The sequence below is a fragment of the Helicoverpa armigera genome, chromosome 9 (genome assembly GCF_030705265.1).
Source record: "Helicoverpa armigera isolate CAAS_96S chromosome 9, ASM3070526v1, whole genome shotgun sequence".
Classification (NCBI taxonomy): Eukaryota; Metazoa; Arthropoda; class Insecta; order Lepidoptera; family Noctuidae; genus Helicoverpa; species Helicoverpa armigera.
Window position 1 is genome coordinate 4944528 of NC_087128.1, and position 18064 is coordinate 4962591.

Consider the following 18064-nt stretch of genomic DNA (forward strand, 5'->3'; position numbering starts at 1 on the left):
TATAGGATTCTAACGGTTAAAGATTTCTCAATCAAGTCTAGTAGTTTTTCAGTTTAACTTCCATTGCATTCTTTGGGAGCTAATGCTACGAGCAGTCCAGATAAAATATAGCTTATGTTACAGGAGGATAATTAAGCTTCTCAAAAGTGAAAGAATTTTTCAAATCGATTCAGTAGTTTCGAAGTCTGTAGGGTACAAACAAACAAAAATGTTTCCTCATCAATATTATTACTATAGAAGTGTAGATAACTGTAAATTTATCTTCGTTATATTGCTTGGCAAGGGTTCAGCAGTTCAATAAAATTGATATTTGATGTAATTTTGTTTGAAACATGTATATTATAATTATTATTTAAAACATTTAAAAACATTATGTTGTAAGGGCAGCCCATGGCGGTGACATTGGTGCAGGATTTTGTAGGTATGACATGACAACAGCAGATATTGACAGCATGAAGGAACTCACGATCTGGAAATAACATCATGAAATCCATAACAAACATCAATAGCTCTCATTAATATTAATGTAAATAAGGTTTCTCAGGAGGATAAACTATAGTATATAAGGTCAAATATCTTATGATGGCCGTTAACTGGAATACTTTTTTATTCAGTAAATTATATTGAACAAACCTGTTTAGTATCATCTGAGACTCTGGAATTAGCAAAACTAATACTGGAACAGAAGACAGCAGTCCATGCACACCATTTAAGGCGCATCATGAGTCCGCACATCGAGAACACCATACCTGGAAGAACAATTTCTTGTATTAAAGTAAAATTGAGGTCAAGGCTCAGATGTTGATAACAAACTGCATTGCATGTCACCTAAGATATTCATGTAATCAGTCGTAAGGTCTTCAGCTGGTGCTGACGTCGGCGGTGGTGGTTTGAAGCGACGTTCCCGGTCAGCACGTCTTGGGTCGGATGTTAGCTGCATCTGGAAAATTCACGACGACATTTTGGTGACAACTTATTATGGGAACACGATTTTTTATCAAATCTTCGCGTCACTTAACGCCTTCGGACTACATTCCTTTAAAATATACAAGACTATTAACTTAATTACCAACCTTTTGAGGTTTTAATACGGGCCCACAAATAATTGAAACTTGCAACGTATCCTTATCATAAAACCAGTCAGTTTCACAGTCGCCTGTGATGACTGAAAGTGAAGTATAATATTACTTGTAAAATATGGAATTACTATGTATGTAGTTCAGTTTACTTCAATTCATTTTCATCAAATTCTCATAAAATGAGAATTAATGAATGAAACAGACACGAAACGAATGACAAATCGTTATCGATAATGTCTATCTATTTTGACAGTGACAACATGTTGACATTAAGGATAGTGCTGTGCTATACGGTCATGTGATGTAATAAAGTACTAAAGTTTAGTTCAAATAAAAATGTGTTCGCTGCTTTATTTTAGGCGTTTACCTAAAAGATAAAAAAATATTCGATTAATTAGTGTTCGGTTGGGATCGAAATATTCTTATTCACAACTGTTGGTAGTGTACCTATTTAACGCTAAACTAACCCGCTTATCGAATCGAAGTGTCTGCAAGACACTTGTGCAAGAGTCCTTGGATTTCTTGTCTAAGGTACCTAGGAGATCAATTAAATAGCGTTATTGTAATGGTGCACAATGTTATTGTAGGGGGGCCGCTTGATGGTCGCTGCAAACAGCGGGCGGGGCGCGACGGGACGGGACGGCGACGCGACGCTGAGCAGTTGTAATGTACTAGATATTACGGAGGCCGCCACACAGACCCGTCCCGTTCGGCGTGACGTGACGCTACGATCTAGTATATTGTGTCACGTCGCCGTCCCGTCCCGCCGCGCCGCACCCGCTGTGTGCAGAGACCATAAATCGATAAGGGATTAGGGCAAGGGACGATACGATAAGCTCACGAAAGCCAAGGAAAATATCCATCTATAGGTACCGTAGGTACGAATGTATTCGGTTCGCAGATACATAGGCTGAGTCGTTGTCGAGATCTGTGCTCGAGTTGATTTCGTTCCCTGTGTCTGGGCACCATTGGCACTACTCAAGTTTCGACATTTCTTGCCTCACAGACTTCCTAGTTCCTAATTACTTATGAAGAAAACCCTAAAAAAGACGATATTATCTCAACAGTTTCGCGAACTGAGTTAAAGATCCGATTAAGGCGAATGTTTTTATTTTACTGACACAGGGAAATTAAAACATAAACCGTCTTAACCCAAAAACTTTTAAACGTCAATTTATGACATGTTTAGGTTTTTGTAGTAAGACCAATAATGTTTTTTTTTTAATTTATTTATTTAACATTAGATACGAGGCGTGATTCACATTGAATTTACCACTGCCATTTTTATATTTTTTTTAGGTACTTAGGACCTCAAAATCTGTACCTACCCACATTATATTTTAAAATACCTACCTAAACTTGATATTGTAAAGCACCTAAATAGTTTTTATAAATTGGATTACAAAGTATAAATAAAATAGTGAATTTCATCCCCTAACCTAACCATATTTTCAGGCGCGGGCCGCAAGCTGAGCCTTGCTTTAGAGGCATTGATATGGGTAAGGGATTTAAAAGTTAATCGGAGTTGGAAACCTATTAACAACGCACAGAACTTGAATGAGATTAATAAATTCCTGGTAGATACATAGGTATCTAATTCTTTTATAGAACTAGGTAGGTAGGTATAAACTTACTCCACCCACATTATTACTTGGTTTGCTATTTTTCGAAAATTCCGAAATCGAACCAAACACGGCGAGTAGGTATTCAAGAAGGTATCTACATGAAAAACCTTACCAGCCAGCAAATGGTAGGCAGGTTTTCAGTCGATCCGATTCCTTATGATTTCTTAATCTTCGTAATGGTATGAGCAATTTTTTCTATGGTTGGTTAACCGACCTTTCTTAGCAAAAAAAAAACTTATTCTCTGGTTGAATCTATGTCGCTCATGTTCGTACCTACATATGGCCAAAAAGTTATTCATATAATTTATTAGGATGAGAGAAAAAGAAACCTAACATCGACCTATGCAGCTAATACCAGGCCTCTGTCACTCGACGTACTTGCGCGCGATAAATGCCTACCGCTCGCTGGGTTACCGGTAGCCCCACGCGGCTCAGGGCTTTCAATAGTCACACGCGCCGCGCGCGCTCCAATATTATTATTTTTATTTCGTGGCATGTTATGCTGTTGGTTTTTATTAGGTTTTTAAAGCTACCTAACAAACTGATGGATTATTTTGAGTTGTGTTGGTTTATATGCGACTATTGTAAGATTTAGAAACATTTTATATTCATGAACTTATCTATTAATTCTATTTTTTTTTAAATAAATAAATACTTATCTACTTTATGATTTTAACAACAGAGATCTTTAGGTACTTATTTTACTTTAGATACCTACTTAGTTATATGAACTGTATTGTGAGTTTTGTAGATCAAAACGTAAGCTCGATGATCAAAACACATCTCGAGTGTAAGTAGGTATAGTTCTGGTCCAACTTAATGACGACTCGGAACATTACGCGTGTCGCTACGCAGAAACCAATTTTAGGTATGTATCAACACTCGACGGAGTTGTACCATAATATGGGGTATGGCACTTGTGCTCGAAAAATAGTTGGAAACAGCCTTTGATTTTACGAAAGCTTTACTTAAGTACTTACCTATGCTCACGTATTAGGTAATATTTAGTAATATGTACCCATACTCCATTTTAGTAGGCAATACAATACTTAACTAAAGAAAAATATTCTTGATATTAATTTTTATTTAAAAACTCAGTTTTAAAAAAGGCTATCTTAAAATAAGCGTAACTTTGTTTTCCTACTTAAATATTAATAAATTGTAAGAAGCAACCCTAAGCACGGCCACGGCACGGTTGCGGTCACTGAACTGTGCGCTATCGCATTGGAATAACAATCAAGCGCTCGAGCTTTTAAGGTTCATTTTATAACGCAGCTAGGAATTTGTAGGTAGTTGGGGAACTTGTAGGTGCTTATAACAGTAGGTATGGACTTTTTTGTATGGAGTGATTTATCTGTTACGTAGTAACTATTATATAATCTGTGCTAATACCTACCTTATGCTATCTACTTACTTAAGTGTGTAGGTTCAATTCAATCCATCCTTAGATATATTTTTAGGTAGGTACCTACCTACATAATATATTGGTGTCGAATAGCCGTTTTTCTTTGCACAAAAAAACTTACCAAAACATATTTACCTCATGTATTTCCCGAGTAATGGTCGAAATATGCAAATGGGCAATTAATGTAACTGGCTGTTGAAAAAAGGGAAAATATTCGGCGGCTTCGGAGCTGGTCTGCGATTGGTCAAACGATCGGCGCACGCCCACCGCCCGCGGCTGGCACGCAGCACGCCTCGCCCTGCCATTTACATGTGAAATCTAAAATAATGTAGCCATTTACTTGATATTAAATTTTAATAGTCCTACGCTATTCAATTTGTTTGCCGGACACACATTTAGGCATAATAAAAATAATGTTGAGTGCTTATTTTATGATCTTCGTTCAGTCAATAGGTAGGTAGGTACCTACTTGGAACATGAAATTGTAAGTAGGTACACATATACATCTATTTAGTAAGGCTGGGATTTCTAAGTTTAGGTATAAATAGGTAGTATCTAACTCTGAAAAAATATATTGCTAGTTAACCAAAAGCAGGCGACTGTTAAGTATAAACGAAGCAGAGGAATCTATTTGAAGGTATACTATTTTATAGATAGGTATCTTTCTAGAAATTTTAGTTTCAGTTGCAATTATTTTTAACATAATTAAATAAAATAACCCTTTATTTTAATTTACTGTATTTTAATAGCAAATTATACAACACAACAGCTAGCTCCATCTAGTATCCAATAGCGGAAGCTATCTAAATGTTGCGAGTTTATCTGCAATTTTATTGTTAATTCACACAGATAAAGAAAGCAATACGGAGGCCTCGTCTGCAAATATAAAATTCGAAGTCTTATTTGTGCCAGCCAGGGCAGCCTTTTTTATTAAAGAAAATAAAACATAATCTTTCTTATAATTGCCTTTCTTGTTGTTTTATCGAGTTCCAGATCGAATAAAAAAATAGGACTAGTCACAAATGAATGCTAAACGCATCAGTAGCTGACACTAGGTACCAACTAATGATAGCAAAAATTGTATCTACTTATTGTAACGGAAATACTTCTGTACAATTATGAGCGTGAGTGGAGCGTGGCGGGCGCGGGAGCGGGGCGGGAACAATTAACTAATATGGCGGATTAATTGTTAGTCTCATAGTGAACATCGCTCATACAGTCATTATTAGCTTCTCTGTAGTTAGGGATGTTCTTGTCCCTATGTACATCATTTTGGTATGTAAGACCTGAAACACATTTGTCAACCTTGGTTCACAATTTACCTATTTGCCTACCTAGATACATACTCACTTCCTTAATGCTATGACCTGTAGATGAATGTCGGTTAAGGATTTTTTCACGGATATTCAATGAAAATATAGGGCCTCCTCTATCTGAAACCCTAGAGTTTTCTGGTCCATTCAGGGTTATAAAACTAAATCAAATTCATATTTAAAACGTTATTTTAGCACGAAGACGTTGAGACGTTGAGTCACAATCGGCGTTCCAATAGCTCTTCATTCTGAAAATATTATTTGTATCAATAATTTGGGTCTGATTCTGGCAAAATTAAGTCAAATTACGCGGCAAGCCTAATTTTATTAGTGAGACGAGTTAATATACGTCATTACGTATGATCGTCGAGGGTAAAACAATGCTTGGGTGTTATTTAGATAAGATATTTATTATTTAAATCGCCGCGGTAAGTATAGGCGAAGGAAGCCGGTAATTCGGTAATCAGTGGTTGCAAGTTCATGGTTACAAGGTCGTCTGACCCAACGAGATGATTTCGGTTTTATTGATGTGTTCTAAGTGATCTCTGGTGCCATCGATCAATTAGGTATTATACCTATTACCGTGTTTAGTTCTTAACATAGTTTGCGAGCACAATCTGAAATTTCAGCGAGCAGATTTTAATAGGGATTCTATAATGACTAATCTATTTTCATATTTATAACACATTGCACATTGTGCATAGCACATTGGTAGGTACAACAAACTAAACCATGCAGGTCGGTAAAAGTTTTCTTATAAAATTCAAGTCTTCAAAAGTAACGGCACTTCTTATCCCCTTTGACATGCCTTTGACTCGCAATTGAAATTGCAAAGAATAACGTGTCACGTGCGGCCTAGTCGCGTCAAAATTCTTGCGGGGCGGAGTCTTTAGCTCAACAAAGAGAGTCCTGGAGTGCCTAAGGATCCCTAATTCCAGGGTGCAGGTCTAACTTCCGGGGACTGCTGCGCGCCAAATTGTCGAAGAAAGGGTACTAGGGCGCTCCATTGTCAACCGATTCCAACGTATAAAAGTAAGTTAACAACATGTAGCGATCGGCTCCATTGTCCCGTCGCGCACTCCTTAATTATGTGGAACAGTGAAAGGGTCATATTTTCTATTAAATTTAAACAATTGTTGTACATGGTGTTGGTTTTTTTGTAGCTCTGTGTTTAAAATCAACATAAAGAATATGAGTGTATGTATAGGTACTTCTTCATAAATCTTAAAAAAAGAAGCCTTAAAACATGAATTAGGTATTTGAAAGATTTTCTTGCGAAATGACAGTCTACGAAAATACTTCACCCATTATTGCTCTGCTTCTGGCATTTAAAATTTTCATAGTTTACTTTGGAGGTAAAGTTATTTCCAAGTCGTTGCAGGTAAGTAAGTACCTGCAGCCATTCGCGTCTTACCAAAGACTTCGTGACAAATTGAAAGCTCAGTTTAATCATGACTTAGGTACTTACCTATATCTATGAGATCAAGTTGCATATCGTCTTTCAGTTAGTTAAGTAGGTCCCATATCTATTATTATCAGATATATCAGAAACCTCACGCTTCCTACATTATTTGAATCACCCTGTGTGTGCAGTATCGCATGCGGTGGCAAGGCGGCCGAGTGCAGCTCTATTGTACCCTCATGAGCAGATTACTATAATCATTGCTCACGTAATGTGGTGAATGATAAGGTGTGCTCTAGGGCCCAAGATAGGATTAAAACATTTCGTAGGATACAAAATATAGGTAGCTACTTAAACAGCATCGCTCCATCTTAAACTAGCACTGTGGTACGTATTTACCTACAGCCTCCGATATCCTGAGCAAATCGCTCCAATCACTTCTAATTACAACACAGTAATGCTAGACCACTCGTTGCTGGCAGGCTACCTACGAGCTACGCCTAGTTATAGATGCAGAGAATTCGCAGATCAATCGGCGGGATCGGCTCATTATGCAGCATCCATGAGTTCAGACGCGGCCTGTCATTACGGCAAATGGAGGCAAATTGCGCACATCTAACGCACTGCCGCCGCCGAACCGTCGGTAATGCCGACTGCCGGTAAAAGCGTGAATTCGAATCGTTTCGGTATTAACGTGTATGGTAATGAGGATTCAGGTAGGTTCGCCTAGGCTGTGCGATGCTTTTAGTTTTATTTAGCTGGAAAATTGAATAGTTTTGATTATCATCTGCGGTGTATGTCCCCTATTTCCAAGAGTTAAATAGAGTATCTTAAGATGGTCATAGTGAAATAATCCTTTCTTCCAGAATCATTATTACAAATCTATAATTTCCTTAGGTCTATCAAGTTTTACATACACCAACCGATGTTACCGACTTACATATTTAAAATATTTTGTTGTCTTGAATTCTGTCATTTTCATTCATTCACAATTAGATAAGACATCCGAAGTGGAGAAATCTGCAAAAATTGCCAAATCATCATTTAATAAATGTGTGTAGTAAATGTGTGTATCTACCACTTAATGATAGGCTAAAGATGTTAAGAAGACACGAAATGGACACTTAATATTTCAAACACATTTTAATATTTCTCAATTAAATGTCTTATCCGTGACAATCATTGAACGAAGGTAAATGCAAATTGTTCACACATGTTCACCCGTATATAGTACAAGGAAGATACCTAGCAATTGGTACTCATTCAAGAAAATCATCTAATTGTCACCGGCCTATTATTTTCTGTAATTTGCGTAATAACTAGTGCCCTTGTGTCGGTAAATGCTACTTATGCTCGTATGTATATACTTACTCACGATTGTGTTCATGTATTATGAGTATATACTTACTATAACTACACAACAGATGTGGGTGGATATGTACAAAATGTATGTGAAGGATTGATACAGCCTTGACAACAATTTTGGCATTATGCCTTGATATCTTTACGCTTATTAGGTACTCGTAGAGGTAATAATGACGTCCAGAGAATGGTCAGTTATAGCAGCTTTGTTGTTCAAGTTCCATGAAACTTAAATTCATTACTGGCAAAATATATACATACACAAGACTATTTTATGAAAGTAACATATTAATGTTTTCAGGTATGGACAGTATTTGTACGAATAAACAACAATAAGTGAACTAACAGATATAGACCAATTTTAATTCTGTTCTTGTACCTTGCAATTACCTATATAGGTACACATTATGCCTAGAAGCGTGAATACTGAATTAAAATGATTAAAAATTAACAACATAATCTAATGTTACATTGTATTTGATTGCTTCTGTTTATTGATTACTATTTATTTTTTCTGCAACTTGCATCAGAGAGTGTTGCATGCAAATAAACTGAGCTATTTCAATTTGTAAGCTATTGCATGTAATTATATTGGATTTAATCAATAATTGATACATTCAGTAGGTATTAGAAATAAATCTAGTTTTGGTCAGATAAGTGACACGTATCGACTTATATTATCACTACTATAGGTCCTCGTATATTAATTTACAACAGTCAACATTCTTTATGTATTTGTACTCACCCACCAAAAGTTAACACTGAAATATTTTGTCAGATCAGTCTAGTAGTTCCTTAGATTAGTGCGTTCAAGCAAACAAATAAAAAAACTCTTCAGATGTTGATATTTTAATATGTAGATAAGTTGTAAGTACTTAGTTACTTTATTTTGACATAAAGAATAAGTCATCATCCTCCGAGCCTTTTTTCCCAATCATGTTGGGGTCGGCTTCCAGTCTTACCGGATTCAGCTGAGTACCAGTGCTTTAAAAGAAGCGACTGCCTATCTGACCTCCTCAACCCAGTTACCCGGGCAACCCGATACCCCTTGGTTAGACTGGTGTCAGACATACTGGCTTCTGACTACCCGTAACGACTGCCAACATAAAGAATATAAGTACCAACTTAATATTTTTGTGTAAAATTTTATAGTTTGTGCTACGGAGGGTCAAAGGCGCCGACGGCGTAGACGACTCGTAGAAACAAGAAATGTCAATGATAGTATAAAAATAAACACTTTCGTTTCTTCATTGCATTTATGTCGACGTATTATTAAAGAGAGAAAATAAATGTCGATGTGTAAAACGTTGCTACGTAATATAAAACCTACATTAGGCGTAGCGCGTAGAAAAGACTTCAACGACAGAAACAACATTTTTTACGTAAAAAAACCTTATTAAAATTTATCAATTGAACCTTCTGGTTGCAAACAACCACTAAGCCACTCTAGGTCATAAAAGCCTCTCAAATAAGTAAGTACCGTTGTTCCCGTTGTTCTAAAAGAAGACAGAACTTTTTTGTGACCCTTTTAACCTGATGTACATCCAAATCCATTTAAAATTGGAAACGAAGCTTGATCAAGTTACAAACAACGTTACAACCATTGAAATATGGAAACATAGCTTGTCACAAACAACGTTCCAAGTACCAACAGTTGTACAAAACCAGCGTGATTATCTCTGCCGCAAATAACATCAAATTAATACTTCATACAAGTACCGCTAGATACATCCACATAATGTTATACAGGTCTTCATAACAGAGGAATTATTCGCATCAGGGACTTCGGTAACAAGCGAAATGACATCAAAAATGAAAATTATTTTTAATCGTGTCCAATTGGCGTGCGGCGTGACGAGTCTAACCACTGGCTAGCTGTTAGCCAAGCGTAGCCTTAATTAAACGGTAGTCGACTGCTGCCCTGAGTATCCCTGGCTTTGTGTGTTTTCGTATCTACTCAGGAATGTTTTTGTATGTGATGGAAAAGTATAGGTAGATACTTCATGTCTATTATCTATTGTTATAGGCCACCTAGGTACACAAAATATACTTAAATAATTATGACAGGCTCAAAACAAGGTATATATTATATTCCGTAGGTAACGATATCGACCCTGCAATGTTACAAGTACTTAGTTATCAGTCTCCATTTCTGGAAAAGTTTTCAATTTCTGTAACATATGATTCACGATTCAGGTGATCACAAAGGGTGACACGGATATACCGAATTTCTACGTAGGCACTTACTAGGTACGTAGGTTAAGCAGAAAATATTCGACGAGTACTTATTGTAAAAGGAAACATAAATAAAATATATTTATCTAACCCATCTATTTCTCTTCAGGATTGCACTGTTATTGGTTAAATTCGAGCATGTCTCTTGCTGGTCGGTGACTTATTTTTAGGTACAAAAACTGAGTTGTTGTTCTACAACATTTGCATTTACTTTAAGTGCAAGATCATTGAATTAGCAAACCTTGAACATATACTAGGTAAATGGCATTGGTATTTTCCGTGTTAACCTTTAAATTTAATAACTTAGGTAACACTTAGTTGTTAAAAAGCCTGCAGCTATGCACCTTACCTTAAATGGTAGACGCCAATTTGTTCTATGAATGCATTATTATCACGTTAGAATCGTATATAAGGATAGTATGGGTATAGGTAGGATAATATGGGTACCTACCTACCTAATGCTTACAGATCTTATAATAAAATTCTAGTTGTGAAGTGGATTTTTCAAATACAACTTAGCCTGATCATATATTCTTTGCTGCACAAAATGCAAATGATAGTCTGGTTCCTTCCAAATCTAAGGCGAGGTATGTCGCAGTACCTATTGCAAAACGTGATAAAATGAGGAACTGAAAAAATCTTTGTAGCTTACTTTAATGAATTGGCAAGCAAGTAAGTACAAGCCATCCAAATTCTTATAATTCAGAAATTCAATGTTCAAAAGCTTCTTCAAAAACACGGGCTTCGAAATCAAAAACATTTTCACAACAGGATGTTGAAGAGTTTTTAAAGGAAGCTCGCGATAGTTAATATTTGGCTGAAAATTTTAGTTATCAATATAGGTAGGTACTTAAGTGCTAGATATTGATAGATATTGATGAGCCTGTTTTACCGTCCGTAAAAAGATTGGGCCGTCTGTCAGTAGGTATAAGATTCCATTTGTAAGATACAACGCTTTCAATGCAAGTAAGTGCTCAGTCACAGCAATTGAATAAGGAGGTTTTAAATAAATTCGATTATAGTGTATAACCTGATACGGTATAACCTAAGTCTAACAACTAAGTAGGTCCGTATGATTTTGATACAGGTCGTGTATCAAAATTTTATTTAATAGATAAGAACATATTTAATATCTAGGTGGGAAAACCATACTTGGTGAATTTTCCATTAATATACAGTTGAGTAACTGGTCTAATCTGATCATGAATAGGTAGGTAAGTAAGTACGACAAAATTACCTATATGAGATCTAAAATCTTAAATAGGAAAACATGTTATAACGACATGCCGATACGAATAGAAATAACTGTTAACCTCATTAATGGGGTACATTAACGTCTTCTAAATGACGAATAATTGACTGAAGTGTGCATAATTCATATGTACAATTGCTACTAGAAAGCTCTATTATAGCAATTTACTTATATCGTTCCTATAGCGGACTTCATCACGTTTTGACTGCCCTGCTTAACCATATAATCACTACTGAAATATTTCACTCCACTTACAGTAATATCGCGCATTAAGTCGCTATCGCGTGTGTAATTACGTTAGTTGAAACAATACAAAATAATAAAAGCGAATCGGGCGCTGGCTATTTGCATTTCCGATGGACGGTGGTCGGCGAGGCAGGTGTTTTTCCTTTCTGGCGGACTGCTGGGGCTCGCGCTAGAGCGAGAGCTCGACCACTCTCTTGTAGCGTTCCGTTCCTCCTGGCCTCATACGAAATTATTATTTTGATTACGTTTAATTTGCATACGGCCTGCGGAGCGGCTGCCCCGAGGCCGCAGGGCCGGTGCGCCGCCCCGCGTCGTTACGACCCCTGTACTTTTCTGTAATGTTTTCGCCATTTTCAACAAAATTCCTCACAAATCATATAATTTCAGGTATCATCATGGTTATTACGAAGAAGCGCCCGTAGTCCTCGTACCTCTGTAATAGGTCGATCGATGCTCAAATTCTTGATAACTACGAGTAATCAACATAGAACCAGCCCCAGCAGGCTTAATGATCCGACGTCTTCAATTATTGGTAATATCAGACGTTTAAACGTTCTTAGGAAGCTGACTGGCGGGTTTGGTAAGATGGTGGACCACTTATTTATTCCTTAGGTCATATCTCTTAAACGAGTGCAGTTGCAACTATATTTATGTTTTAAACATTGTCACTTGCACACTGCAGAGCCACTTGCAAGAAGTACAGACAAATGGATAGATAAATTCTTAGATTGTGTAATGGGATATTGGTAATCAATGTTCGCAGACCCCAATGAAAATAACATAAAATAGTGTGTAATAAGGGATTTACTTTACGAAACACATAATGAAGGCATGTCGGGCGGCTTCTGTGCGGCGCACACGCATTGGCGTGGGCCGGTCCAATCGGCGGCCGGGACACGCCCACATGCGCGCAATCTACTTTATTCTCACAATACTCGCTATAAAACCCACGTATATTGTCTGCTAACAAAAGTTACTTTTGATATTTGTTTGTTCCCTTTAATCCGAATTTGTAAGGCTTAACATTAATCCTTTGTGTTCAAGATTTATAGAGGTCGAGCTTTTATTGCAAACCAAACATGGATTTATAAATTGCATAGCTGCACTATAACCCAATATTATATGCATCTTAGATGGAACCACAGCAGGATTGTTGAATATTTATTTACCTACGTTAAAACAGATCCACTTCTTCTATTCTTACTATCAAACTGGTAAGGTATTAAAGATCACTTAAAAAGGACCATCTAAAATAACAGACTAGGTACACGAAACTACCCTGAAATAGCTGGTCAACTAAAGTTAAAAACTATAACGTATCATTGGAGACAATTGGTTGATCGATAGCTGTCGGCGATATTCCTATTGGGCTTTTCATCGACTTCGATATCCGGGACATGGTGAGGCTGGGTCTAATGACATAATCGCGGCCCGCGGCTTCGGTCGCGCGATCACAGTTATTACGGAGCGACCAGCGTAGCGGGCAGGAGGTACTGTTGCAAATTGATTCGATGCTACAGGCATCGCGATGGCAGCACACCTGACCATCTATGTTGTACATGCATGCAGATACATACATATTTACTTATGTACCTACTTATGTAAGTTTTTACTTAATCAATTTGAGGTTGGGATACCTAGAGAAGTTAGAGGTAGCCGGTATGTTATAGGTAAGCTGCTAGCGACAACCGATATTTAGGTACTTTGTCAATTAGAATCACTACAATCTGTGGCCCGATTCTCCTAAGTTAATAATGTCAAAATTGAATAGAAATCGAATCGCAATAGCAGTTTTAACCATATCGGGCATTCTGCTCCTAATATAAGACCAACCGTATTCCAATGACATTCGATTGGTTTGCGATTGGTCTGCCATTTTGGTGATTTTGGTCTATACGGTAGTTGGCTGTACAATCATTTTGCAATCCTAAAGCATTTGCAGACAAAATGATTCATTATTGAATGACAGAAAAGGATAAAAACGTTTATTTCAAAGAAAAAATAGCGGAATGCCACATACGTTTCAATCGTAATCGAGTCGGGATTGGATCGTAGTCGAACGTGAATCGTATGTTGCTTAAGTAAAATTAGGAGAATCGGGCCCCTGTTCTGTTCCTCTATTTGAACCCATTACAAGCATTTTTATAAAAATTACTAAAAATGTTGCAGATATAAGTAAGTCCTAATCTTATGAAAGTTGCAGAAGGTTGAAAAATGTATCATTCCGATATAGAGCCTCTATATGGAGCTTCGTAAAATATAGATTCCGACTAGTGGCTATGCGAGATTTCAAAATTATAGGCAGTTGAAAGGAGTTACGGAATTCATACAGTGGGCAGTGAAAAGGTAGGTACTTACTTAACTTAATCCTCTTGCTTACAGCATACCTACTCATGGGTAGGTGCAGCTTATCTAAACTTATTGAGTGTGCAATGATGTATGAAGACTCTTCATTGAAGAGTATGAGTAAGTTAATTACTTATATCTAGCTGCACTAAGGTCGATAAATAAATTCCTAAATAAGTTTTCGCATTACAAATTTTCATAACAGAAGTGCATAATTTTCAACACATTTTCCATACTTAAATTACAAAGAAGAGTTTGTCACTGCGCCATCAATTTTCTTCAGCAGAACCTTATACTTAAACACGTGGTACCTTAGTGGTGATATTAAGGTAACATCTACTTACAAACAGCACTTTGTAATCTATCAGTAGATAGTTCTAACGAGTAGCTTACCTAGTTAGTCGTTCATTTTAGCCTTTAATTTAGTTCTTTATTATCGAAGTATGTTGTCAAATTGGCGTCACTGATGGAAGAAATGGATATTTTCCCACCAAACTCCAGGGTGTGAAAACAATTTTAATTCCGCTGTTTTTCCAACTAAGTACAACCAACGTTTTTCTTTTTAACCAACTAGGTAAACCTATTACATAGCTGAAGGGTTTGCTCGTTTGAAAGCGAGGAATTATGAGTGCTTTTAAATTCTTCTACAACAATAATGAAGCAAAGCAGTAAGTATCTGAAAATCTCGGAAATCTTTAAGAATTTCCCAGAAGACTTTCTGGCAATTAAGAACTGATCTGATGATGGATGTAACATGATGTAGAATCGAGGAAATTCTTCAATAGTATTTAGAAACTATCGCTCGTTTGGATTTATTTTATTGATAACCACCAGAACTCTTCACGAAGAAGTGTAATGTGCTTTTGCAGCTCTTTATAGCACTTACCTAGGAACTTCGGAGCTGGGCAAAACACTTTTACCCATTTTAGACCACGACATTAAAATTAAAATTCTAAAGAATTAAAATCGACGTTTAGAAACGGCGTTAGGGCTTTTGTTGACAGCTAATATCTGTTTAAATAACTAGGTACTGGGTGGTTTAATTTCATTGTAAATCAATGTTAACTGTCCGTTTGGATTTTCACTTATATCTATTGCGAGTAACATTGGCAAGTAGTAGGTTGGTTTCTTCGTTCAAAGTTTTGTGCTTTTAAAAAGCATGTATTGCATTTTAAAATGCATGTAGAGTTGATGATAGTGTATTGTGTATTGTGCGCTTAGGTACCTATGGCTTATTTTTGGTGACTCCTATAAAATTGCTAAATATATGTTATAGCCAATTATTATAGCAACTGCTACTCGGGCTACTTTCATGGATTACCTATACAGATTCACTACGCGAAGTACCTACTATTCAAAAAAACACAAAATAAAACAGATGTATCAAATGGCGACAACTTTCATACAACGAATCGATATTAAAACTGCTAAAAGAAGGCGTTGTAGGCTTAACCTCGTGTATATTTAATGATATTTTTCCACGACACAGCCCCAAGCAATGGTTAGACGCTGCAAAATAAATATAGCAAACGTGTTCCTCGGTTATTATTGTTTTAAAATTCAACTTCAACTGTCACAACACTGCATTACTGTCCATATTGTGTCCGTATAAAAAACGGTTATTTTCACACTGTACGCATTAAAAAATCTAGGTATGTTGGACATAATAGAGCCTAACATTAGATTTTCCATGCATCTATGGGATTTTTTCATTGTCCTACCAACTGTTGTTTTCTGTGCATAATGGGAGGCTATGACAAGATTATAGAGTAGCGTTTGTGGTGATACCTGTACTTCCGTGGGACTGTAACGGGAAGGCATTAACAAAAGAGCCGGTTCGATCGAGGCCACAGACCTAGCCTAACATTTTCTTCAAGGAAAATTACAAAGAAATGTCGTCCGTTTTTGTAACGATTTCTTTGACTAAACACTATGCAATCGACGATTTTTCTCAGAATAATAAAGTAGTTTGATCGCAAAGGGTTTCTATAAAATTGCAGTGATGTTCAATAGAATTAAAGTTTCAAAGAAAATTGCTAGTTGCTTTGACTTCCAGTTCAAATTATGTGCTCCAATCAGTATACAATTGTTATTATGCAAATTGCCATCAATTTCATTACCCTTTGATGAATCAGGTTATTTATAATTTAATCACGGTTGTGAATAAAAAATATTAATATGGTAACTAAGTAGGTATCTACCAACGTTTCGTTTCTCCAAATAAAGAATGCAAAACTAAAAAAAGAAATTAGATCGTGACAAATAAAAAGATCCATTGATAAAACTAATAATACCTGCCATTCGTCCAATAAGTCTGTCTTTTTGTCAAATTATCGTAATTTAAAAAGTCATAAATGAAAGAAAACGCATTTGGTAAGAGTGAGTCCCGCCCGGGTCGCTGCAAAGCCCCTTTGTCAGCTAATAACATGGTACGAGATACCGCATCAAAGTAAATGCGACATAAAACCTTATTTTATTACTCCAAATTGTCTCAAATTTGACAAAGATTGTATCATAATTAACATAGGTAGAAACGTAGAAATGAAATGATCATTCATTTTTGTGTTGGGCGTTTGGCAGACATTACACTGAGTTTGGGACATCTGCTTTTTAATCACGTTTTGAAAGTATTAATGACATATTTTTCATGCCAGGTGGAACACATATTCACATATCTTGTGGATAATAAAAATATCCCATCCCATATCTCGCCTACAGAATTGAAAAATTGAGATGTTAACGAGATACCCTATAAAGTATGGGATATTTTAGGTACTTACAAAAAATACATATATCTATCAAGTAAACAAACAGTAAATATCGCTGTGTCGACATTGTTTTTTATCTTTCTAATAATAATTAAATACATCTTAACAAATAGAAAAAACTGATCTCAGCTTTATGATATGAATGAATAAGTTTACAACATTATATTCCCGATTGGTTCACTATTCGCTACTCCCCACGAGATGGCGCTTTGCTCCTTTATATAAACTTGATGCTTTTAGCATTCAAACAAAAAGTTGAAGTTTTTGTAAATTAAATAAAATTAAATAAATTAGATTGGATAATGGCTAATACTGTGCATTTTCTCTACTACTTATGGAAGAGAGCATCATCTAATCACTAATGAAACATTAATGGTTGCAAAGAACGCGAACATAACTCGGATGTTTAATAAAATATAACCCATATTAATGCGTAGGTATTAGTATTTAATTACTGCACTCATTTGTGGGTGTGGACGAAACATGCCATTTGTTCTTTCACAAATGGTAATAAAAAATGTTGTGTCCCGCCTATCCTGCCCATCCTGCATTTGTATTCATCACCATCCATCGGGCTGTTGGTGCGGAACTTAAGTGATGCATGACACGCCACCGATGCGGTGACATAGCACTACAACGTATAATTCCAATTACCGTTAATAAAATAATGGACGATAAAGTTTCGCTTGTGGTTTTGGTCGATTGGTCTGTGAAATTCATAAAATTTGCGGTTTTCTCTGCTGTTGAATGTTTATACGATGCTTACCTATTGGTTATCCTCGTTTATTTTAAACGGTTGGTTTAGTTTTTTTGCGTAGACCAGTTTATTCTAAGAAATGTCGTTAGGTTTTCATTGACCACGAATTCGATACTACCGGTCCGTTTAGCCACAATAAAATTTATTGTAATGTTAGTCGCGTGCATCAAAGCAGTAACCGTTTTGAATGGATGCTGATAACTCGAGCCGTAGTAGCAGCCACGCGTGTTCCACAAAGAACGGCAGCTGAGGGGGCGGTCGGGGCGGCACAGAC

The 18064-nt window shown here is 36.5% G+C and overlaps 1 protein-coding gene across 1 annotated transcript; it reads right to left on the reverse strand.

The window, feature by feature from the left end:
* Positions 1-309: 309 nt before the first annotated feature.
* On the reverse strand, positions 310-1328 carry LOC110371557 (protein Asterix). The gene is made up of 4 exons (XM_021327877.3): positions 1074-1328; positions 829-940; positions 634-749; positions 310-469 (listed from the first exon to the last, which is right to left on the reverse strand). The coding sequence occupies exons 2-4, from the start codon at positions 938-940 to the stop codon at positions 371-373; spliced, it is 327 nt and encodes a 108-aa protein (XP_021183552.1). The 5' UTR covers positions 1074-1328; the 3' UTR covers positions 310-370.
* Between the last annotated feature and the right edge of the window lie 16736 nt (positions 1329-18064).